The 25,368-nt window shown below is 46.0% G+C and overlaps 4 protein-coding genes and 1 long non-coding RNA gene across 6 annotated transcripts; 3 read left to right on the top strand and 2 right to left on the bottom strand.

Moving 5' to 3' along the window:
• The first annotated feature begins 1,738 nt into the window (after positions 1-1,738).
• LOC120452938 lies at positions 1,739-3,242 on the top strand. The gene has a single exon (XM_039637420.2). The coding sequence runs from the start codon at positions 1,841-1,843 to the stop codon at positions 2,831-2,833; it is 993 nt and encodes a 330-aa protein (XP_039493354.1). The 5' UTR covers positions 1,739-1,840; the 3' UTR covers positions 2,834-3,242.
• A 5,008-nt stretch (positions 3,243-8,250) lies between these two features.
• LOC120452945 lies at positions 8,251-9,012 on the bottom strand. The gene is made up of 3 exons (XR_005616515.1): positions 8,754-9,012; positions 8,588-8,682; positions 8,251-8,530 (listed from the first exon to the last, which is right to left on the bottom strand). It is a non-coding gene; the product is annotated as an uncharacterized LOC120452945 (long non-coding RNA).
• Positions 9,013-11,043: 2,031 nt separating this feature from the next.
• On the top strand, positions 11,044-12,595 carry LOC120452937 (cAMP-dependent protein kinase catalytic subunit 2). Of its 2 annotated transcripts, none has more exons than XM_039637419.2 (5): positions 11,044-11,428; positions 11,498-11,727; positions 11,809-11,974; positions 12,030-12,307; positions 12,380-12,595. In XM_039637419.2, the coding sequence occupies exons 1-5, from the start codon at positions 11,252-11,254 to the stop codon at positions 12,453-12,455; spliced, it is 927 nt and encodes a 308-aa protein (XP_039493353.1). In that variant the 5' UTR covers positions 11,044-11,251; the 3' UTR covers positions 12,456-12,595. The 2 variants fall into 2 exon arrangements, with proteins under 2 accessions (XP_039493353.1, XP_039493352.1); XM_039637418.2 differs by having other exon boundaries at positions 11,045-11,428; positions 12,375-12,595.
• A 191-nt stretch (positions 12,596-12,786) lies between these two features.
• Positions 12,787-14,239, top strand: LOC120452936 (cAMP-dependent protein kinase catalytic subunit 2). Its single transcript, XM_039637417.2, has 4 exons — positions 12,787-13,325; positions 13,383-13,548; positions 13,609-13,886; positions 13,940-14,239. The coding sequence occupies exons 1-4, from the start codon at positions 12,913-12,915 to the stop codon at positions 14,151-14,153; spliced, it is 1,071 nt and encodes a 356-aa protein (XP_039493351.1). The 5' UTR covers positions 12,787-12,912; the 3' UTR covers positions 14,154-14,239.
• A 1,086-nt stretch (positions 14,240-15,325) lies between these two features.
• Positions 15,326-18,202, bottom strand: LOC120452920. The gene is made up of 2 exons (XM_039637383.1): positions 16,597-18,202; positions 15,326-16,523 (listed from the first exon to the last, which is right to left on the bottom strand). Exons 1-2 carry the CDS (start codon positions 17,695-17,697, stop codon positions 15,675-15,677), a joined length of 1,950 nt encoding a protein of 649 aa, XP_039493317.1. The 5' UTR covers positions 17,698-18,202; the 3' UTR covers positions 15,326-15,674.
• Positions 18,203-25,368: the final 7,166 nt, after the last annotated feature.

Below are 25,368 nucleotides of genomic sequence, written 5' to 3'. Positions count from 1 at the left end.
CCTTTGTTATGAACAAGTTTTCCATTTTTGCGGTGGCTTCTGTTTTTTTTTGCTTTGTCACCTGTTTTTCCTGTTTTCCCCGCAGAAGCAAAACTTTTTACGATCTTGTCAACATTTTGAGTTGAGTGCATTTTTACGCCCCCTGTCGATTTTCGGGGTGGCGGGGCAGTAAAATCGAAAAGTAATGCAATAAAATTCGCTTTCATTAAAAGCATTAAAATAGGTTTTTGACATGCCATAAAAATGGTTTCCACGTAAACACGCAGCACACACATTCGCGCCAGAGGAAAACTGCTGCCGCCACACTTTTCCGGCGGTTTCTTCGTTGGGAAAATCTCGGGAAAGCGAGTGCGAAAGCTTCACGCGACTTCTAAATGGGAATTTTATTGTTCTGGGAGCTGTGGCCGACGCATCGCCATTAGCCGGCAACACGGTGCTCCAGCTCACCTAGCCATCGTAAATCCGGAAAAAATGAGAGAAATGGGAAAATAGCTCATCCTCGCAGGGGAATCCCACTTGATAATGCAGACTTTCTGAGGAATAAGTGGGTTGCCTCTCCAGAGATGACATTCCGTGCTCACATACGAAAAACTCTATTAAATCTTATTCCTTCCTCATATGTATATCTCAAAGCGCTTCTCATAAATTTGCCGAAAAATACGATGCCATATATGTCATATCGAACAAATATTCGTATTCAAAGCAATTAAGTGCAGACTTTATAGGTGGTAAGCCGAAATGCTCCTGACCCCTAATAATTATACAGTGAGAAAAATATTAACCGATAGGAAAAATAATTTTACGAAATATGTATTTGTGAGGTTTTCTACTTGCAGCCATTTCTATTGAATGGCGATTGCTTTTAATTCATGTTTCAGGATCCAAACGAAGTGTAAATTGCACATTTTCTGTCAGTGATTGTTCATGTTTTGGCTGGACAATTGGCAAATGTTGGTCCGCTAAATGGGGGCGACACAAATCGAATGGGGAATTTATTTCAACGTTATTAACTCCAAATTACGCACACAAAAACACTGGGCAATCGAAGGGGGCAGACAAGTGAATGTCCCAAAGCCTTAATTGCAAAGGACAGCGTGTGGCGAAAATATTTTGCTCGCTGGCCGGGAAATATTTTCATGATGTAATAAATGAAATTAATTTCAATAATTGCAGCTATTCGGTATCCGAATCGGTGGGCGAGAGGTTTATTTCGGCCTCACCACGAGCTGTCTTTTTATTTAGGCCACTTATTTTACTTTATTTTGGCCATGATTCGCCAACGTTTGGCGATGGCCATGAAAACTGCTTAATCGGAAGAATGAATATGAACGTTCCAATTGCGATTCCGCCCACCCCTCCGATAATAAGCAGAAAACATAAATAAACGAGGAGGAAAGCGAATAAATGTGGAAATGCCAATGTTTTTCTTTCCGTTTCATCTTTTTATTTCGCTTCTATTCTGATATTTTTCCCATTTTTTTTTTTTGCAGCTACAGCAGCATTTTTAATATAGCAAAATTCGCTGTCATATTTGGACCCGCTCCCTGTACGATTTTTATGTGAATGAGTATTTTTCGCATTTATAATGCGGACCCATATATTTTCATGAACACTAAATTAAGCAGGGTAAAATGGGGATTCCTTTGAGCAGGCCATCACGGGAAAAATATAACCATGATATTTCGTGTGTATTTATTAATGCACAAATACAACTATAAACAGTATTTCCCTGACATCGCAATCAAAACCAAATTTGAAGTAAAAATCTACAAAAATCAATTTTAAATAACTTTATCAAATAAATCAAATAACTTTATACGTTTTTTAAGTTTTGCAAACCATGGATGAACTGTGCCAGTTTTTAAATACCGACCTATATTGCTATATAAAAGGGAAGGTAAATAGTTTTCTCTTTGGATCCCCGTCTCTTGAATCGTGTTCAGATGAATCGTTGGCCTTGAAAAGAGTGAAGCAAAACGTGGAAGTGGGGGGCCAAAACTGTAGTGCCCTAGTGACACATCCTAGCTATACAATTAGGCACCATTATCCAGGTCCTTTGGTCACCTACGATGGCGAGGCGCGATGTGAACCGCGTTTTATTCGCATTTTCGACCTGAACCGGAGCACAATGGAGCTCCTCTTTCAGGCTTATGAAGACGATGAAGACGAAATGGATGGAATATTTGAAGAGGAGCTTGAAATTCGTGAAAATAGTTGCGAGCAGAAGGAGGAGCCAAAGTGTAGTAAGTCAAAGAAAAACTTTGGCTGCCAAGCAAATATACCCAAAGAAAGTCGCTCTAAAGTGTATTTGGAAGACGAGAAAGAAAAGAAGGGTCTAAAAACCAAGCTTTTGTATTATTTAAACAATATCTTTGCACCTAGAAAGAGTGTGCAGAACTGCAGGTTACCAGGTGGAAAGGCGGAATGCGACTTAGAAGACGATTCGCCGACCGAAGAGGAGCTCCAGGAACTGGAGGATCAAGCCAGGTGCACTTACAAAGCATACATCGAATCTTTTCCGGATTCGCCATCCTGGGACAGCCTGAAACCGGCGCAAAAGCTGCGCTTTCAGTGGAAAGCTTTCACAGGAGACGATCTAATGGAAACTCCTTATGAAAATTTCACGTTGAGTTTCGGCAGAAGTTTCCTCAAGACTTTTCCCTTTGCTTCACGTACGACTGTTCAAAACGAGCAAAGAATCGCGTGGTGCAACTTAGATCGCTGCCAGCGCATGCCCTTCATACTGCAGGCTCTACTGTACCAGGTGGCCAGCGGTGCCATCGATCCCGAAGATCACTGTGCTGTTCGTGAGCATTTTCACAAGTTGAGATAAAGTGATTCCATTTCGATTTCGCCTTTATACGAACCAGATGTTGCGGGGCCAGTCTATTTTGGTGCTGAGCCTCGAAATTCGCAGCTCTTTTCCCTCGACTTTTGCTCTTGAACCACATTTGTCGAGAATAATGGATTCCCTACTTTTTGGCCAAGGTCGCCCGCTGACATGGCATTGGCACTCGATTAACAATTAAGGCAGCAGCTCTCAAGGTCGCGCAGAATTAAGATGGAAAATCTCAATCTCGAATGAGTAGGGATTCGCTGAGGAAAACTCGGACTGTGTGCGAATCAATTTCCCATGCGCATACATTAGCAATAAAAATTTGTAGTACCCCCCTGAAAGAGAAATACATAAAACAAACGAGAAGCAAACTTTTTAAAATGTAATTTCGCTGGCCGGCAAATAAATAAAATAGAATTGTGGCAAATCGAAAGTGAGAGCCCCGGCCAGGGAAATCAAAGTCCGCATCTGATCGGCGAATCAGACATTATGCTAATGGAAAGCAGGAAAAAAGGGGGGAAAAGTCTGCGGCTGGTGTTCGGTTTTATTGAAAAGTCAATGGAAAGTGGGTGGTTTTACTCGGTGGGCCGGCGCGTTTATGGCCGTTGACAACTTTTGGCGAACCGGGCATATAAAACGAAATGAAATGGAAAACTAAACCGAAATCGGAATCGGAAAACTCAAATGGCGAACGATTCGCCACGAACTCTAACTCAAACGCAGAGTGGAACTGTATCGAAGGAGTCACAATTTATTGTCACAGATATTGACTTTTATAGTGGTCCGCTTCCAATCCCTTTCCCTCCTTTTACTTTCTTTTTTTTTGATTTTGCCAGGCTCATAATGCGACTTCTCAGTGCCCAGCTTCCAGCTCCCTGGGATTTTTGGCGGATGCCCATCTCCTCGAGAATCGAGAAACAATTGGCATTCGGGAATTTCGCATGCCTGCCACCGGCAGTCAAAGGAACAACCCTTCCTCCTCCTCCCCCGTTGGATATCCACCTCTTTTTTATGGCTGAGATTTGGTTGTTTTGATATTCGGCACTTTTATTGCCTCGACCCAAGTTCGCACCTCAATTTGTCTTCGTAAATGTGAAAAATGTGGAAATTAGTTGGCGGTCCAGGCTCCTCGGGCTCTTCCTCTTTTCGGTTGGGCTTATGTGGCAAACATTTCATCAATCACGGCATGTGTCACACCTATCAGGACCGCTGACTTGTGCATCAGATGCAGATCGCCCCCTTTTTCCGAAAGCTATGGCGAATCCGTAAAAAAGGAGTGCGCACGCCACGCCCCTTTTCTCCAGGATAAGTGGCAGTGAAAATGCGGCACACTTTTAGGCACTTAACTGAAAAACAAAAGCATTTTCCACGCTTCTCATTATCAGATAAGTTTGAAAATTATAAAGAAAGTACTTTGAAAGACAACTTTGCTTAGCATGGTATAGTGAAATAGTAAATATTTTTATACACTTTTTTTCCTCGATGCCCCAAACAGTTGACTTTGATTTCTGACGGAGGCTTTACAAATATTTCCCCCGAACCAAGACGCCAACCACTCGTTCATTTTTATGCAAAGTCGCCTGGCAAACACAGAACCCATGGATAAACAACATTCGTCGATAGCCAAACTCATGGTGATGGCTTTATGGCCCAGAGGAGGACCAATCAACCCCGAAAGCTGTTCTTAGTTTCCCCTGCCGATGGTCGATGGTCGCCATTAACATAACAATAATTATGGCCACGTCCTGGACTCCGGACTGACCATTCAGATTCGGCCTGGAGACATTCGGCAAACACACTTCCAAATTCAATAGATGAGCACTCATAAGCAGAATCCAGACGTTCTGCATCCGGCTGAATGGATTTGGCTTCCGATATTTTTGCTCTGGGGGGCTGGCGAATGTAAATCGCCGGTCGGCTCGAACTGTGAATGTTCCACGTAATTAACTTTGATTGGAATTGGGGCAAAGTGCCAGGCTCCTGTTCTTGCCTTTGTCGTTTCCTGAAGCCGAGCATTTTCCTGGGTTCCTTGTAACTCTGTAATTTCTGCGCTGCATTTGGCTCATTAGGACATAAATTTCGATCAAAAGCGTAAATTGACAGGCGTGTAGATTTAAGAGGCGCAGCTTAGTGCGCCAAGGATGCTCGAGCGTCCTCCGGCAAATCCAATTTCCGAGCAGGACTCGCACGTACGGCGGGCAACACTTTCGGATCTCAGGCAGGATTCGCGATTCAGGACTCGTTCAGGACTCGTCCGTTTATGTGAGCAGGTCATGTCGCGGTCATAAATACAACAATGCCGCTACAGCCGCCACCGCCGCCGCCGCCAAAAACTTTCGCGAGTGTCGCGAGCGCCATAAATTTCGTTGGCAAAAACTCACGGATTTATGTTTCCAAAGCGCAGGAGATAGCACTTGGCCGCTCCGGAGGACATCCTCCAGATATAATCCACTTTAAAGTTTCCCCACTCCTCGGATTTCTCGGCTCGGCTCGGCTCGTTTCATGTGATGGGAAGGATGCGAAGGATATCCGCCTTGGCAGGCACATGCAAGTGTTCGCTCCTCTGACACGACATCTTATCCAATTTGCATTTAACGCATTTTTTGGCCAATTTCGCCAGCTCACAGATTTCTGCTGGCTTCTCACTGTTGGCTGCTGGTTGCTGGCTTCTGGCTCCCCGGGCCGTAAACCTCCTTTTCAACAAATCCCATTTGCAGCGATTTGCATTTAAGGCCGTCCGTGAATTCGAGACGAGCTCACACAAAAATTAATAAAGGAACCCCCAGTCCTCCCGCCTTCCCGCCTTCCTGCCATATACCATTTTTCCTCGACCGCAAGTAAAAATGTTCAATAAACGTCCGGCCCGAAACGAGAAGTCCGAGGACCGCAAACGCCTTCAATGGTCGACTCGGCTACGAACATCCAGGGGTCCGGCAGTCAATTTGGAATTTTTCAACGTTTTAGACATTGCCAGCGGGGTGGGGGGAGAACCGGGAGAATCGGGGGATATGGATATGGAATATGGGATATGGAATATAGGATATAGCAGCTGACTTTGACAGCGACGCCCGCTGGCCGTTAGTTACTCCTAGTTTGCGGTTCCGCTGCTCGAAATATTGGCGGCATCCGAGATGGGTCCAATTAAAAAACCGAACAGCGACATGCACGAGATGTTTGCACATCCGACTGGAAGATACCCTAAAATTTTCGTGAATTTCACAAACATTTTTAGGGCGGTCTCTTTGGCAATGCACGAGTGTATATGAAAGTGTAGCATAAAGTAATAAAAGGTGAGGAGAAACATCTACCAACTCTGCGCCCCATCATGCCACGAATAAAACCCATTAAAAGCACTCGACCAGCTGCAATTGCCAACAAGTTGGGTGGGCGTGGCTGCCTCCCGACTGCAGTGCACTGAGCGAAAAATGCCCAGCACTTCAGGAGCAGCTGTCTGCGGCAGCTAGGAGCAGTGGGTGGAATGGGAGCTGTGGCACAGAATCAGTTTAGATGGCAGCGGAGACCTGTCCTGGCCGGGCCAACTATTAATTAGGTTGTTAATTTTGCATTTGGCGAGCGTCGCTGGCTTTTCCCGTGAAAATTGTGAAAATTGCGAAAATCGCAGCGGAGCGGAGGCGACGAAATGGAAAACACACGTGGCATGTGGCACGATGATAAATCTTCGCATTTGTGCGACACCATAAGGGAACACATGTCGCAGCTTGGCCGCACTTCCTTCTCCACCTTCCCTCCCAAAACTCCCCCGTATTCCCCGCTTTTCCGCCCCCCCTATTGCACCCCCTCCTTGGAATGCACCTGTCTCAATTAAGCGTGCAAATCGCATGCCTGTCAAAATAAAATGTTTAGCGTGTAAAAATATGTTGGCAGCCAGCGGAGATCTAAGGCGCTCATAAAGACGCACGGAATATGGCCAAAGATCTACGGGATGCACAGGAGGAGCAGCAGGGCCTCGTCCCTGGCGAATGGGACACACCCAGGAGATGTCGCGTTGTCAACATCACTTTGATCATGCCCCAGGTTGATTATTTGCACTGCATTTTGTGACTCTTTCCCGAGATCGCGCGGAATGCCACTGTATCTCTCGTGATGTTCATGCGTACCAAAAGTATGTGAAAATTGAGGGCGAGGGTGGATACTCAAGCTAGATTCCTTCTTTGGAATATATATATTCATATCATTAAATATCAAGAATATGTGCTTAAAGAGTAATTTAGTTCTTCTTTTAGTGGCTAATCAAAATTGCTGTAAAAGGCTTTAGATCCAAGCAAAACCTATTTAAAAAACTAATTTATAAATATATAAAATATTTCATTAGTTTATGGAATTGCTTCTTACATAAACACCAAAATTGTGACAAAATCAAACGCTTAGTCTGCTTTTTGTTGACGGTGTTGATGCCTTGATAGATTTCATTTGGTCTGCACAGAATTTTGCTTATTGAGCAACAGTCTGCCGCGAATCCAATTGATTTTTCGCCAAATAACTCCGCCAAAATGTGGCATCAACGCCTCGTTAATTAGAGGATGCCCGCCTGCCGAGTGGAGTTGAATCTGAATCTGAAGCTGAAGCAGAAGCTAAAGATCCGTGACAGTCTGCGGGGCAATTGACATTTTGATAAGTTCTGAGGATGGGGCAGTGAAACACACTCGTAGAGCTACACATGTTGTCGTCTTTAAATCAGATAGACGCAGTGCAAAACTTAATGATCTGTGCCTAAATGGAGAGAGACCGAAGTCAGATATGACAAGTAAAAAAGAATTTATGGCACTAAACAACATCAACAATGGGCCCAAACTAACCCACCAACCACCCCGTATCGCATTTCCCATTTTCCCATTTTACCCCCCCGCCACCTTTTGCCAAATTTTATCAGCCTCAGCGAGACAGGGAAATTCGCACAAATCACGCAAAAATGCTGCACACTTAACGTGAGGGTGAAATACTCCACGGAAATATATATATATATAGAAAATGTAGAGACGAGGTCTTAGGGTGACGAGGGTTTGCCCAGAAACTGATAAGAACTTGCAGCCTAATGCAGCAGCAACCAAAATTTGCAACAATTTCCGATTTCCATTGCGACAAAGGACAAAAGAACGCTGGCCAAGTGGCAGCATTTCAATTGTCCCCGAGCTCCAAACCAAAATAAAAAAAAAAATCAAATTGAAAAGTCATAAATTCTGGAGCGGCATTTAGGAGCGGACTGGCACGGAAATGCGTACCATGCGTGACCAATTATTGAAATACGACTTTAATTGAATTTCAATAAAATGTTGAGCATTTTGCACTCGCCGGCGGAAGAGGATGCCCAAAATCCTGCGACCAGGACCAATACCAACAAGGATAACAAGGAAAACAAGCACCCATAACCAAATGCGACTACCCGAAAACCGGTTCATGTTTATTTATGGCAAATGGCAAATGTTAAAACTGTGGCAATTGTTTTATTCCGCGCCTTTGTTGCCATTATTTGTTCGCGCATTTTGCAGCCGGAAAATCCACGGATGCATTCCTATATATCGATATAGTCTCCGCCGATTTGGGGCCAATTTGTTTAGAATATGCCCTGGCCGTTGTGCGAACCTGATGTCCGCGGATCCCATTGATTTACGGCCATCGGGCTGTGTCAATAGTTCGCGGTTGATTTATGGAAGCCAACCGGCAAGGTAGCTTCGCCTTTGGGGTAGGGAAATTATGAAAATTATTGTGGAAAACTCCACCACCCCATCCTACCTCGCATGAAGGCAGTCTGCCAACTGCGAAATGTCAGCTCGGACCACCCGGCGAGCAGTTTCGTGATGATTACTCCATATGTGCACTGGAAGAAACTATCGAAATTTAAGGGAAAAATCAGGGCAAAATGTTAGATTTAAGGCCAACAATCTGTGTACTATGTTACCTATTACTACTACCGTTTTTGTTCCAAGTGCAGGGCCAATTCAAGGGATTACAAGCGGCAATTCGAAGTGAACACTGGAATCAATCGGAGGGAGGATTGGAGGATTCATGGGGGTGGAGTTGGTGGTCCGCTGATTGAAGGTGGAAGGCCGTTCGGCCGTGTGTTCAGGGTGGAATCGAGTGGAAAGCCTTTCGCTTGCCGGATTGGCAAGGGTTCATCGGCAGTCGGGCGTCGATTTTCGTATTTCGTGTTTTGTATTTCGGGCATATAGTGTTTGACATCGGCGCATGACAAAAGTCACATGGCCAGCGGATTAGTTACACCTTCTGAACCTGAACCTGGATCTGAATCCAGAAACTGAATCTGAATCAGAATCAGAATCTGAATCCAAATCTGAGCACACGTCGCAGGGTGAGGTGGCAGGGACACGGATGCTACTACATTGTTGCTGCCCGGTGAACTGTGAGCCAAATTGAATGCCAAATGCCAAATGCCGTAAACTGAAAACCGAATGCCGAATGCATTTTCCGGCCAGCGAGTGCAGAGCGTGCCTTGATTTATTCCCGATTGTGCGGAGATTAGCGCTAATGGCTGAGGCCAGTCCTCCGGCAGCTGCTTTTCCGCCAGATTGGTGGTTGGGGTGTGGAATGGATGGGATGGTTGGGATGGTTGGGAAAACTGAAACCTTTCAGCATAATTGAATCTGGCCCTTTGCAGAGTATACTCACTCGTATGTAGCGCCGGGACATCACCTACTTAAGCCCAAAAAATGGCCTCTGATAACTAAGCCAAATATTAGCCAGGCCGCCAAAGACAAATGCCATGTGTGTCAAAAGTTCATCGAGGCGTCAATTACTTTGCATAGCGCCGGGCCAAAGTTCTGGCAATCCGGGGGATTGAGTCCTTCAAGACAACAAATGAATTTTAAGTGTGGCCAAAAGAAACGGCCAAGAAACGTGTGCGTGCGACTTAATCTGCTCTTGGCCCGCTTAGCACACATATTTGTATGTATTCGGAGGGCATGGAGGATACTAGGCCTTCCAGATATTATCCGCTTATTTATGGGCGTCGTTAACATATCTTAGCCAACTGGAGTTTATCTGGCGGCTGGGCTCTAAGTTAAATGAGCCAGGATTTCAAACGGCATATACACACATATGGGCTAAGTGAAATTGTTTAGTTTTTGCACGACTCCCGTCGTTTCGAGTGCAAGTGAAAGTTTCCAAGTACGTGACGATTTGTTTTATTTTAAGCGAATTAAAAGCTTGTGCCAAATTATTTGTGGCTATATAACCAAGTGGATGAGTCAGACTCCACCTCCACCCCCGAAAAAAACCCCTTTTGCCAGCCAATCAATAATGAAGTTCTCCGCCACTCGAGAATTAATGCCAGGGCATTAGGCCAGACCAAAGGCATATTTAGAAACCCATTTTCACATGGTTCAAGCAAGGCTGACCCAATCTGCCAATCTGAATGCCGACCCGGCCGAAAGATAATGATTAATTGTCAATTTAGGTGGCACAATGACAACAGACTGGCCCGAAATGGCCAATAAACGGTTCGGTTCGGTTCGGTTCAGTTTCGGTTAGGTCGACAGTTACCTTAAAAGCCTGCAACAATTTTGGCATCCGGTTCGTAAGCCTACCACTGTCCCATCTCAACTCATGGAGGCCCACCACTCACATGTCCATCAACATGAAGATGCGGTCTGGAGTTACCAACTTGACTGGCCTGACATGTGGAAATAAATGTACTAGAAAATTACCAACTTATGTAATCTTGGTTAGCATCATTTATCAAGCGGACGTTTTGCAATTTTTCTTACTTTTGCGTCCAGGAGGCAGACGGCAAACAGGACGAGAGGTCCAGACGCCAGGACATGTCGAGAAGTCGGACTCAGAAACACATGTGTGTGGACTCAGTCACAGTCGCAGGAAATTGCCATTTCTCAGTAGTCGTCCTGTGAGTCCTGCGAGGAGATGGAGGTAAATTTGTCATACCTTCGAGAAGGACTCAGTTGGCTAATTGAAAGGAGCGGTCCTTGACTTTAGGCATTCCTGGAACTTCAGATTCATGAAGTTCACTTTACCTGAAGTCAAGCTGCAAATTTGCTGTGGTATTATCTATGAAGTAACTCATGAAGAACATGGCTAGAAATGCAAAAATCTGCAGAGTTATGGATCAACCTGCACTAGAATAAAAGAGATCTGAAATATGAGATGTTGAAAATGCACTCATGGCTATGACTCTGGGATCAAAAGATGGCCTCTTCACTGCGGACTTTGCATTATGGCTTTGACTCAGCCGTCACCGATTATCTGATTAATGAGTAAAAGTGCTGAAATCCAAATTCCAAGTATATCAAGTATATCCAGCGCCCATTACCGAATAGATTTGCAACTCAAACTCAAAATCGCTTCGCTAGTCCAGCTCCGCAACGGAAGGCACTCGCAAAGGCGCCGTAAGATGCGCGATTGGCCGGATAGCGGACTGCTGTTATGAGCCAGCACACTACGCAGTACGTTTTCAACTCAAAGGAAGACTACAACATCACCCTAGACAACATGAGTCGCGAGTTCGAAGAGCGGTGGAACCACCAGACCCAGTCGCCCTACACCAACCTGGAGAACTATATAACCAGGGCCGTTCTCGGCAACGGAAGTTTTGGCACTGTGGTGAGTTGAATGGCTTCTTGTTCATCCACATGTGTGGTATATCATTGAAATGATGAAATGATCATCCAGATGCTGGTCAGGGAGAAGGGTGGCAAGAACTACTATGCCGCCAAGATGATGAGCAAGGAGGATCTGGTGCGGCTGAAGCAGGTGGCCCACGTACACAACGAGAAGCACGTCCTGAATGCCGCCCGATTCCCGTTCCTCATCTACCTGGTGGACTCGACGAAGTGCTTCGACTACCTCTACCTGATCCTCCCGCTGGTCAATGGAGGTGAGCTGTTCAGCTACCATCGCAGGTGAGTAGTCCATCTATGGAGTGCTGATTCCATCTGCTCACAGACTGAGTTCCAACGGATCTCCTTCCCCCTAAAAAAAAGAGTTCGCAAGTTCAACGAGAAGCATGCCAGATTCTATGCCGCCCAGGTGGCACTGGCCCTCGAGTATATGCACAGGATGCACCTCATGTACCGTGATCTGAAGCCGGAGAACATTCTGCTCGATCAGCGCGGCTACATCAAAATCACGGACTTTGGTTTCACAAAGGTGGGGCAAGCACTTCAATTAGATTCCATTGCATTCATCCCTCGTATAATCACAGCGTGTGGATGGCCGCACCTCAACGCTGTGTGGAACCCCGGAGTACTTGGCCCCGGAGATCGTTCAACTCCGGCCGTATAACAAATCGGTGGACTGGTGGGCCTTCGGTATCCTGGTGTACGAGTTTGTGGCAGGGCGCTCTCCCTTCGCCATTCACAATCGAGATGTTATTCTGATGTACTCCAAGATCTGCGTGTGCGACTACAAGATGCCCTCATACTTTACGGCCCAGCTGAGGAGTCTCATCGAGAGTCTCATGCAGGTGGACACCACCAAGCGGTGAGTGGTGTGGGAGTGGGTGTGGGTAAAGGTGGTTCCAGGAGGTGCTCATGCCACCCCTTCTCAGTTTAGGAAACTCGAACGAGGGCGCCAGCGACGTGAAGGGTCATCCGTGGTTCCAGGGCGTGGATTGGTTTGGCATTCTTAACCAGGAGGTCACCGCCCCCTACTTGCCCACCGTTTCCGGTGCCGAAGATCTGTCCAACTTTGAGAACTTCGAGTTCAAGGATCGGTACAAGTCCCGAATAAACCGCCATCCCGAATTGTTTGCGAATTTTTAAATGTCAATGTGTTCTTAGAAATCGTCGTTTTCTTTAGTGTTTACTTAATGTCAATGGGTGCATTCGTGATTGGATTTTGTAAAACTAGTTTTCGCTGTGAGAACTATCTCACTGTGAATACAGATCTCTTATTACATTCATAAATTGTCTTTCGAGTTTCCCTCGTCATTTCCAATTTGATTTTAAATATATAATTAAGCAACCCTGGAGCGTGAAGTCATTTTCAATCCGAGCTTTTCGTAATGCTTTTGACAAAAATTCGAAATTCTGGTATAGTTAATAAACGCAAATACTAAGTACGCAAAAAAGCGAATTGTTGCCGCAATGGGACCCCAGCCGGAGCAAGGTCATATGCACTTCAGTCCCAAGGTGGACTACATCCTCATCCTGGACAAGTTGCGCGAGGACTTCAACAAGAAGTTCGCCACCAACACGCCATCGCCCTGTACGGGATTGGATGACTACGAGATTAAGGCGACCCTCGGATCCGGATCCTTTGGCAAGGTGCAGTTGGTTCGGGAGCGCGAGTCCGGCATCTATTACGCTTCCAAGCAGCTCAGCAAGGATCAGATCGTGAAGACCAAACAGGTGAGCCATGTGATGAGCGAGAAGAACGTGCTGCGATCGATGACGTTCCCGAATACGGTCAACCTGATTGCCTCCTACAAGGATTTCGACAGCCTCTACCTCGTCCTGCCACTGATTGGTGGTGGAGAGCTCTTCACCTACCACCGAAAGTGAGTAGTTCCCAGTAGTTGTACTCCACAAAAGAATTTCCATATCCCGATTGTTAGGGTGCGAAAGTTTACGGAAAAACAGGCTCGTTTCTATGCCGCCCAGGTGTTTTTGGCTCTGGAGTATCTGCATCATTGCAGTCTGCTCTACAGAGACCTCAAGCCGGAGAACATAATGATGGATAAGAACGGATACTTGAAAGTAACCGATTTCGGATTTGCCAAGGTTTTGTATCTTATATTCCCAACACCCAACACATATGTACACGTTGTCCTTGGCCCACAGAAAGTGGAGACCCGTACGATGACTTTGTGCGGCACCCCGGAGTACCTGCCTCCGGAGATTATCCAATCGAAGCCGTATGGCACTAGCGTGGACTGGTGGGCATTTGGCGTGCTGGTCTTTGAATTCGTCGCCGGACACTCGCCCTTCTCAGCCCACAATCGCGATGTGATGAGCATGTACAACAAGATCTGTGAGGCGGACTACAAGATGCCCAGTTACTTCAGTGGATCTCTGCGCCATTTGGTGGACCATCTGCTGCAGGTGGATCTCTCCAAGCGGTAAATAGTTATTCAGCGATCTATCAGTGGAACTTGATGTTTTTCTCGTTCAGTTTTGGCAACCTGATCAACGGCAACCGGGACATCAAGGAGCACGAGTGGTTCAAGGATGTGGAGTGGATACCGCTCCTCAATCAGACAGTTAACGCGCCCTATGTGCCCAACATCAGCAATCCCGAGGATATATCCAACTTCGATAAGGTCTCTGACAAGCCACGGCCCAAGGCCAAAACCATGCGACACGAGGAAGCCTTCGCGGACTTTTAGCCATGATAGATGTGTACTTGTGATAGATAGACCCCTTGACTCTGTAAATTTTCGGCAGCATTAGCTAAACATAATACTCTAGGTTCCCTCGATTCTTTTGATATGCGACAGCTGCTGCTCACATGTGTGATGTCAACGGCTCTACATTTTCCATTCCAGAAGGGGTGTGCTTTTCCCTTTGGAGATTTTCCGAGAAAACAGCTGGCTCGCCGATTTCCCACACTTGTTGCGCTGGTTTCCCCAATTCTCAATTCGACAAACTTGACTTGTAATTAGACTTGAGGCAGTGCCATAAATCTTGTGCGTTTGTCGCTGCTGCAAGTGGATGGATGGATTTATGGCCACTCTGTTCACTCTGTTTAATCTGTATATCTCCATGTGGGTGTAGCTTTCGCTGAAAGAGTTCGCCGTTCGGCGTTTGGAACTTGGGTTTGCACGAAATTATGTTAAACAATATTTAAACGAGCTCTTTCGCCAGCGGACCAGAGTCATAAATCTTTTATACCTTTTTCTGCTCTTCTGCATATCGGGCCACATTGATTTATATGCAAAGACTTCATAAAAATAGAGCAATGGCCAGACGGCAGAAAAACTAGACGCCATTCTATGGTCCAAGGTCTACCTTTCGATGGGTCCTTTGTCCGGCTAACAAAACAAAGGCACTTGTGGACAGTGGAGATGCGTGGCGGGGGCGAAAAGTTATGATTATCATAATTTTTGTTACGTGAGTTTTCATGTGGAAAAGATGAAACATCATCGTCTCTCCCTGGCATCGCCGTCTGAGTTTCCGTGCTTTTCCTTCGGGGTGGAAGTCGTCATCGCTGTAATCATGGCACGCATTTACTCCTGTTTTTACCTCTGCTTTTTGGCGCCCGCCTGGCCGGCGCCACTTTCAGCTCCAGACCTTCAGTCCCCCAGATGTCCCCCCCTCCTGTTTGGTACATATACTCGAGCATTTCTTCTATGGCTTCTCAGACATCCAGACACATTTACTCCGTGTTGTGTTTTGCTTTTCGCATGCGTTTTCGGTGGTTTTCGCAGGAAACAAGGGGCTCGCACTTCCTGGCCAGACTGCGAACCAGGACCAGTAACAGAAACAGAATCAGAATCAGATAGTAAGACATCATGCATTCTAATGAGAATTTTAATTGCAGCCCATTGACCACTTGAAGAGTCCTGTCAGCTTTCGTTCCGGCGAGGAGTTCGCAGGACACGTGGCACGGATGCGCTTCATGCTCGAATGCCCTGAGAATTTTCGGGAGCATCGAATCCGCAACTCGTCACCCAAAAGACAAATTTCCAAAATTAGCGATGCCCTGCTCAGATACATTTCACATTACGGACGGACAATTGAATTCACGGGGGTTGTTGCTGCTCATCTGTAAGTGAATTAATTGCTGTTTTGATTGCGCTGGGAAAATGCTGCAACTCAGTGATTGTTTTGGAAAATGAATTGTGCACGTTTATTGCATGGATCGGTGAAAATTCGTTACGAAACTTATGAGTTACTAAGTTAGCAGACTAAGACTGCTCCAGCTCCACTTCGACGGAAACTGAGGGCAGATCCTCCTTAAACTCGGGCGTGTAGATTTTGCCGGAGGCCAGGACGAACTGCTCCTGGCAGTCGACAATGAAGTAGGCAAAAGGACGATTCACCTCGAAGCGTTCCACGCCTGGCAGTTCGGGTTCGGGTTCGGGAACTGGGAGAACTGTGGACTCCACGCTGGGAGTTCTAGCCTGCATGGTGGCAGCTGACAAGGAGTTGGCACTGCTGCCACCCTCGTCCACGCGAACATTCACAAACTGGACTATCTCATCCACGTGGACATCGGGATCCTCGGACAGCAAGCCCAACTGAGCTTCGCTCCTCGAGAAGACCTTCTTTAGGCCCATCTGCTTGAGCATTGCCTCGGAGCGGGAGGTCTCCTCCACTTGGAACTTGGGCAGCGACACATGCAGCTCCTTCATTTGGAACTGCTTCTTGGCCAACAGGAAGTCACTCGTCTGCAGCTGGGAAATCACATCACTCAGTCCCTCAGTTTCATCCGGCAGCACAATGCACAAGGCATATCGTGAGGTTTCGTAGGGCAGGCTTAGAACTCGGGCTTTGACCTGCGGAAGATCTGCCACCTGGAATTTGCCACGGGCATGCATCATTGGAGCCTTCATGGCGTCCTCGTTGGTCATGAAGAAGAACTCGTCGCTGCCATCTCGCAGCTGGTAGAAGGGATTGGCCCAGCTTCCGCGGTAGTAGAGTCCGTTGAAGAGCAGCATCTTGGACTTCGATCCTGCCGAGCGTCCCGTAACGGAGTTGGCACTTAGGGCCGAGGTGATGTCATCCAGCTGGAACAAGCTACGTGCGCCATTGACCTATAGGTAAAGCAAGAGATTTTAATGAATTGTACTTATACCAAACTGATTAGATTTAAAGATTTCCACTCACCCGACTGACAGATGGAAGATGCGACTCCAGGGCAAGCATGATTTCATCAGCGCCATCCTTGGCCGCCGACTTCACGGCGTTTTCCAGCTTCTGGAGGGGCAGACGCACCTTCTCGGGTTCACCGGCGGTCAAAGCGGTGGCTGCCATGATCTTGGCCAGCTTCTCCTCCTCCTGCACAGTCTCGTTCTCCTCGAGGTTCTTGATCTGGCTCTCCTCCTGGTCGCTGCGCTTGTTCTGCTGCTTTTCAGCTGGATTTTCCTCGGCTGCCACGTCTGGTTTTTCCTGTTTTTCCACAGCCAGAGTGGTCGTTTCCTCGGGCTGGGACTCCAACTCAGATTCTGTGGTCGCCTGCTGCTTCTGTTCTTTCTGCAGCAGCTCGGCCTCAGCCTGGGCAACTGGTTTTTCCACATATTGCTTGTCATCCACGTCGCGATCGAACTTGGAGGCCTCTTTGTCGATGATTTCCTGGCCATAGCCATCGGCTGGTATGGCTGGGATGTCCTCGTCGTCCAGCTTAATTCGCTTCAGAGTCTCGAATCCAATGACGTCCTTGCTGTTGCTTTGTTCGGTGCTGCCCTCGGTGGCATCTGTGTTGTCCTTCTCCTCCGATAGCTGCAGCGAGGTGTTGGGCTCATTCCAGTCGTACTCCTGCCGACTGATATCCTTCACATCCACGTAGTAGTGTTTCTCGAGCAGATCCTTGAACTCCTCGCGGGCACTGTTATTCCGGTAGATGTACAACCAGGTCTGGAAGGAGGGCAGGGCCACAGCAGCATCTCTGTTCTGGTAGCTGCCCAGGATCCTCTTGTAGGCATCCCTCAACTTGGTGCGATCCTTGGGGTAGCCGAAGACCTGCTGGAACTCCGAGTAGGTGTCGCCTTCGGAAGCCTCCGCCAAAACGGCCAGAATGGAGGCTACTCCCAATGGAGAGTGCACCTGATTGGCATCGATGTCCTTGTTGAACTTCAGCAGCTGCAGAGCAATCAGCTGGGAAACCTGGCCGGCAAAGGATCCCTGATTCTCATCCTCCAACTGGGTAGGCAATCCGTGGCCAAAGGCGGCCAGCAAAGTGACAAAAATCGCGCAGAGAACCGCTTTCATGGTGACGACAAACGCGAATGAAGCCCAAGAAAGTTGGCCAAAGACTTTTTATGAAAGCCAGAGCCGAGAACGAACCGGCGAGAACGAAGCTCCAAACTGGTTAGGAAATCTTGGCGATCCCAGGGGGCCACAGAAGGGAGGCTTTATTTGATTAAGCGACTGATCGACGATGGACAAAGAAAGTCAACGAAAGTGGAAGTGGCGTGGGCCGCTCTCGAGGGCCCAAACAAATGGGTCATGCCAACAATCAATATGTAAATGCTGCACAACAACTGACTGAAAACAAGCGCAAACAAAAGTTCAAAGTCATTGAAATGTTAGAGAGCCAACAGGTTTCCATCAGCGACTCACTACGTGATTGACATTTGATTTTCTGGCCGGTTAATTGCATTTTCTTGTACTCCTCGCAGTTTAAGTTTGTTAGTGTGGCAATCCCGTTTCCCCGAAACTCAGATGGTCTTGCGTTTGAAGACGGGATGTACATTGCCTCACAGCCTCGCGGTGATATGGCATGAAGTTTGGCAATCTTGGTATCTACGGGTTTACCTGACCACGCTTAACCCAGATTTTCAGGCCCATCGAGTGGCGAGGCACAAGAACAAATCATAATAGCCCAATCACAAAAAGCTGGCCAAAACAGTTCCAACACACTTGGAGGCCACTGAACTTGGCCATCGCAGTTGTTGCTGCCTCTGCCGCCGATTACCAAATACGATGGCCGAGCGAAAGCGGTCAGAATCGAGAATCCGCTGAGAAGCAAGTACCGAACACAGAGCTACAATTAACCAAAGATTTCAAATTACTATTCACTTAAAGAGGTTTACATATCAATGCTCATTTAAATCTGAAAACTGGCAAATAAAAAGAGCATGGAGCAAACAGTTTTGAGTATATTCCTACAATATATAATCATTCATATATTTATCTAAGCTACCTTTTCTTGAAGTGCATCTGGAAGTACCAGGTGTGACGCTCATACTTGCTAATAAAAGTGCTAAATTGAAGCAAAGCCAACAAACAGCGACTCTTTTTGGAGGCTTGTAAACGAGTTTTTCCGTTTTAGAACGAGTCAAACAAAAAGTTGCACAATTTCCTAAGGCGAAGAGGTGGGTTTCTCAAAGGGGGCGTGGGGATAAATAAAATATTATATACTATAGTTGCCAGTGCAGCGAACTTTCCAGAGAGCCACAAAGAACCCGAGGAGCAAAAGATACTGAGCCGCTTATGTAATTTATTCGACAAGTTCCGCATTTGTTCTCGATACCCTGTGTGTCTGGAAAGGTTAGTGAACTGTGTGATTAATCAGATGTGGTAAAAATCCAGTTTAATTAGCATGGAGCGGAATCGGTTCCAGATTGATTTAACTTATTTGGGCCACTTGGCGGAGTTCGATAAAAGTTATTTTTGTCATGTCATTATTCACTGACTTTAAAGATGTTCTTTTGTTCTTAGTTTTTTATGAGGGTACGCCAATAAACGATACATGTTATTATCGTAAGAAATACTGTTTCAGAGTATTCTATTTTCGACCAAAAACAGAAGACCAGTCCAGTACTTTTAGTGTTTGTCACCTTGGGCCTGGCATTATAACGGGTGTTTTTTTTAGAGGTATAGAACTTTAAATTGCAATAAAACAACGATGGATTATTCGATTGACATGAATTTTATTGACATGAAAGATAATCTTGTGGCATTACATTTTAAATATGATTTCTGGCATATGACCGCCACGGCTGGCTCGTGCCACAATCGATTTATTGAAAGACACGTTTGGTGACCGCCTAATTTCACGTTTTGGACCTGTGAATTGGCCTCCAAGATCTTGTGATTTAACACCGCTAGACTACTTTTTGTGGGGCTATGTAAAGTCATTGGTCTATGCGGATAAGCCACAAACGCTAAACCATTTGGAAGACAACATTCGCCGTGTTATTGCCGATATACGGCCAAATATGTTGGAAAAAGTCATTGCAAATTGGACGTCCAGATTGGACTACATCCGAGCCAGCCGTGGCGGTCATATGCCAGAAATCATATTTAAAATGTAATGCCACAAGATTATCTTTCATGTCAATAAAATTCATGTCAATCGAATAATCCATCGTTGTTTTATTGCAATTTAAAGTTCTATACCTCTAAAAAAAACACCCGTTATTTTGAAACAAATACGAGTGTTTTGGATTTTTGCTCAGTTTTCTGTCCATAAATTTCAATGCCCAAAACCATAAATTAGTGCCTCTCCAAGTGCTGAGTGGTTGAGACTTCCGCATCGACTTCACACGAGCAAGAGCAACCCAAAAAGGGTCGAAAGTCGGGTTAGGTGAATTAGAAGTTATTATGCCAAAACGGCAAACTAGCAAATGTCGCATAAATTAGAGAAGGAATCCGGCAGGACACCTTCCCCAGGATTTCTTGCAGCCGGAAACCGTGTAAGACGAGGCTCTAACAACACCGCGGGGAGACATTAAGGACCAAAATAAGAAGAATCCTCGCAGTGGACAGTAGTTTTTGGGCTGGGAATAGTTGGGACTACTCCTTCGGCATTCGAATTACTCTTTATAGACGGCGTGACTAATTATTTGATTTATGCAAATGTTCTGGAAAACTTGTTTCTCAACTTTTCGTAATTAGTGGTGCGCTCTTTAAGGAAGTGTTCTGAGCTTTAAGAACCGAGTGAATCCTTTGGCTATTCCCACTATTTGTCAGGAGGTGAGCTGTCATCTGTCAGCTGTCATGGCAAACGCAATACATCATAAGTCAAAAGGTGAGCTCCATGGCTCAATTGCTTTTGCCCCGGGCCGCAGCAACTTGCAAAATAATTAAACTTCTGTTTATTCTCTCCGGCTCTTCTTTACCCTCGCCGAACTTCTTAATTATGTTTGATAAACTAACACAGGCCTCTGGATCTCTGGATGCCTGTATGCCAATCCCCTCATATCCTCACACATGTCACGTTGACATTTAGCACTCGACAGGACTCGAGGTGATGAATCTTCCCCTGCTCCTTCAACGGCCATGTGTGCGACATAATTACGAGACAAAAGGCTCGGAAGCGCGGCGATAGGATAGGTAAAATACACTTAAAAAATTACCCAAGTTACTCTGAGCTGCTTTATAGCATTCTAATTTTTGTAGAATTTTAAAGAGCAAGGCCTACCAGTTACTGTATTTATTTTAAGCACATGGCTCAAGTGTGTTATTAAGAGACTGGTGTCCAAAACAGCGCACGGAATTCATGCGCTTCATTTGCGCCACTTAATTCGGTGACTTGGCAGTCGCAGAACTTTTCGTTCCCTCAATTTAGTCACGTTTTAAACTCGAGACTCAAAACCACCAGGAAGAGGGAGGAAAAATCTCAGAGGAGGAGTCACCTCTACCGAGTTGTTTGCGATGAAGGCGCAAATCCTGGTGTATCCTCGCATACTGGTCCTGGACTGGAAAACTTGCTGCCAACGTGGCGGCAATCCCACTCGTAATTGATTTATGACATCAAAGACATATTTTTCGCAATGTTGCGTGGCCTACGTGCGTGACAGGACGACTGGCTGGAGGAGGTCCTGCCGCTGCCGCTGGCCTGGTGCTGATCCTGATTTTGGTCCTGCTCCTGGCTTGGCCATCTTGTTGATAATTTTGACTTATGGCTGGTGCGGCTGAGAGCCAGGATTTGTCGCATAACTCTGTCAGTCAAGAGTCGCCCGAAACAAAGACCCAAGATCTAACCCATCTGTTTCTGTATCTCCCATTGCCATGTATCTGCAAATGTATCTGTAAGTGTATCTGTATCTCAGCACTTCCACTGGCAATCGGTAGCAAAGTTTTTCTATTAGGCGCAATTATTTCAAGGTATTATTGCTTTTAATTAATTCAATTAAACGCTTCATAAATTTTTACTTTTTGATTTCGTAGCCTGCGGCCGCCTTGGCTGGGTTTTCCTTTAATGGAAAAACTTTTCCCACAGATTTCCAGCAGCCGAAAAGGGTTTAATTAACGGTTGACTGGGGAGTGGTGCCTTTGGCTTCTGGGTTGGAATTCGCTACTTTCGAGCAAAGATTGCAGATGTTTATTAAGGGATTCCCGTGGCTCGTCGTAAAATTTGATTTCGCTGAAGAACGCAAGTTATTGAATGCCGAGCGGTCGCGTTTATTTGCATTTTTGTGTGCATGGCTGCAAATTCCGGCGAGGCTATTAGCAGTACAAAGCTGATGGAATAAGATTTCCGAAAAAATGGTAATGCCAGTACAACAAGAGCTTCAACTTCGATTAAAAGGTCATCAGCAGTCGACACAGCTGCTGGGTAAAATGGCCAGGCAACCACCTAAAACGTTATTGATATGTAAGAAGCATGCTCACACCTTCTATGAAAAAAAAGCCGAGGAAAACTCCTCCTCACATGTGATGACTTCCATCATTATCAACGCACCGAGAGACAGACTGCAGGGAAACTTTTCCTGTCCGCCTTCCGCTTTCCGCTCTCCGCTTTTCCTGCCACCCCCTGGGTCCAAATAATCGAACTTGCGTCGAACAACAATTTGTTTTAAATGCCAAAAGTGAGGGCCGGACAATCGAGTTCCCCCGAACCCCTTAATAATTTATGAAGACCGCTCCACATGTGGGTCGGCATGCTGGCAAAGTTTTCTATCACTTCGCTCTAATAGAGATTAAATGCATGTCGAAAAGGCAATTAGTTGGAGCAACCCTCGGTGTAGGAAATCCCCCACACCAACGTCCTCGGAAACCGAGCAACTTGAAGTCCAACTTTCGACCTTTGGCCGCTCATTGAATCAAAGTGTTGCTCAATTTTCTTACCGCCTAGGTGTTGTTGTGAATTTAGATTTGGATGGCCAGCAAGTGGCCGAGTCGAGGGTTGGTAACTGCCGGAAGCAATTTGGCCGAACCCTTCTCAAAGGGTTTCCTGTCTTTGCGAGGCGCTGCGTCATTGCTAATTAAACTCGCGCTGTCGCCGCTAATGAGCAATGAAAACAACGTGTTGTCCGAAAACTCTTGAGCAAAAATGCCCCTTTCCCATCCCCCCCAAAAAAAAAGAGCTCAAAACTCCATCTGCAGGGGCGGGAATGGGCTGATAAGGGGTCCCGTGGAATCGTCAGGTTGAATCAGCCATCAAAATAATGACGGCACGGATTTCTCATTACTTCGAAATATTTTTCCAGCAATTTTTCGGGCTTTAAGCCATTTAAAAGGATTAGCACGCTCATGATTTTTTCAAGGGGTTGCATTTTCCACCTTTTTCAACTAGTTTCATGACCAATTTTTTTCTTAATCTAATAAAAGTACGTGAAAAGAAGGTTTTTAATTCCATTCCGTCTGTTGGAGGAGATAAGCCGAACCAAAGGGTTATAATTAAGAGTGACGTTGGGCAAGACAACCGGGAGAAGAAGTGTCTCCAACGTTTTTGTCTTCCTTGCAATCCATTGTTTGCCCAATAAATTCGCACACATTGCAGTGGCCATTTTTATGAGCCAAGAAGTCAAACGTTACTAGGAAAACCCCAAATATTCGACTATAAAACACTCTGCAGGAGCGATTGCTACAACTGCTCCATTGGACTACGAACTTCCACCTGACAGGCGAGTGCTTCCCCAGATATGCGAAAGTGTATGGTCGATGTAATTCATATTGCGTAGCACTTGGCCATAAAAATTACAATTGACTTTGAACTCGGGCGAGCAAGCAGCAGGACATTTCCACATTTCCACATTTTTACATTTTGTCAGGCAGCCAACAGGGCAGCGATACATGGAAACTAACTCAGAACTCACTACTCAGTACTCAGACCCCGATGTTCCCCCAATATTCCTACTGCAGTTCTTGGCCTGCTTCCTTTTATGACACCAAGGTACACGACGAGACGACAGCGACTACGACAATGGCAATGACTACGGATGTGTCTGGGACTACACTGAAAAAAAACCTTTAATCATATTAAAACCACAAGTCAGTAGCAATTTGTACAAATATTTCTATGATTTATGGCAATGAGGCTGAGAGCCATGCTTCAGAACAATCAATCAATTGAAGAATGCCTTTTTTTTTAATACCTTTAAGAGTATTTATTAAAGGGACAAAGATTTTATTACCCAATGGCAGTGCAGCTTCAGTTCCAAGGTGGCAGTGTCGTCCTGGCCAAAATGCCATGGTGCTATGGCGGAATTATGCGACGCCGCCGTTGCCCCTGGTGTGTTTATGGCCCCCCTGTTGCGGGGCGGAGTGCAGGGGGTTGGCCAGATGATGAGCAACGCACTTTGCAACGCCGACCACACCCATACCCGCCCCCTTTTCGGCCTGCGAAAATTATAAATTATATCCTTGGAGGAAGGAGAGCCCCAGCCCCCCGCCCGAAAGCAAAACTCCTTGGTAGTCGAGAGTTTTCTTTTTCCGTGCAGTTGAACACGAGATGCATGACAAATGGCGGGCAGAAAGCTGGAAAAGCGAAGAGCAGCAGGGAAAACCCTTTAAAGTTTTCCATCTATCGCCACCGCATCAGTTCATTAGTCGAAGACAAAGATATACAATAATTCCACGGTTGCGGATGCGAATTCGGATACGGATACGGATCGCCGTGCCAGATTAATTGGCTCGCTGAGCCAGCCGAGTAAATATTTAATTAATCGCCGATTTGTGCACTGAGCCCTCTATAACTCTTCGTACCAGTTTTGCCCAAAAACGGAACGACTTGTGACTAATCGATGCCATCAATTATGTTGATAGATTGGGCCACGTACAGCAGTGGAAATAGTTGTAGTCCTTTGGAAGGTCCTTCCGTTCAGTGGCCACAGTTTGTCACTGTAGCTTACCGCTGCTTAAGGTACTTGTAATTGAATGCCAAGCGGTGAACGAACTGGGAAAATCCACGAAAATCTACAGAAAATGCCGGGGAAATGGTCACTCGTAGCGGGAGTTCGCATATTCATAAGCTGGCTCATGCAAAATTGCAAGTGGCTGTTGACAGAGGTTTCGAGTGGCCACCGCAACTGAGTAGAAAAAAAAGGGGGAATAAAAAGGACCTTATAGTCGGACAGACGTGTGTCTGATCTGAATGCTAGATAAAATTATTACCCTTTTTATTCTCGCCGCTGCACGCTGGGATTTGTCCGAATTCGAATCCGTGTCGGTCTTCTTTTTCAGCAGATGAAGATTGCAGATGGGTGGCAGTGGAGATGGCGATGGCGAAGTAGACGTGGTCCGAGCATAGATCCAAATCCAAATCCAAAGCCAAGTCCGAGTCGCCGTCGCCTGTTTATTTCCTGTTGGACACTTTCCGTTTGTCGTTTGTTGTATAAAAAGTCGCCGCTGTCGGTCCACCTCTACTTTTTTCATTTTGCCGAGTTCTCGATACCCTGTTATGCTCATTGAAGGGGTAGATCATGCTTAACTCCTAAGTGCCAAAAAGAAATACTTGCATACCCTAACATAAAATTTATAAAATTCTTGGTAAAATCATAATTCTTGGAATTGCTTTAATGTTGAACATGGTTCTTTATACAATATATAAAACAACTTATATTTTTTCGATAGTACTAAGTACCTCTAACGTCGCCAGTCTGCAAATGACCTCTTCAACTTAATTTTTTTCAGCTTGTTTTTTATGGCTCACACAATAAGCATCATCAACAACAACAACAACAGCGGCGGCGACTGCAGGAGCACTCGACG

The sequence above is a fragment of the Drosophila santomea genome, chromosome 3R (genome assembly GCF_016746245.2).
Source record: "Drosophila santomea strain STO CAGO 1482 chromosome 3R, Prin_Dsan_1.1, whole genome shotgun sequence".
Lineage (NCBI taxonomy): Eukaryota > Metazoa > Arthropoda > Insecta > Diptera > Drosophilidae > Drosophila > Drosophila santomea.
Note: the sequence above shows the minus strand (reverse complement) of the source record. Positions and strands in the feature narration are given on the sequence as shown.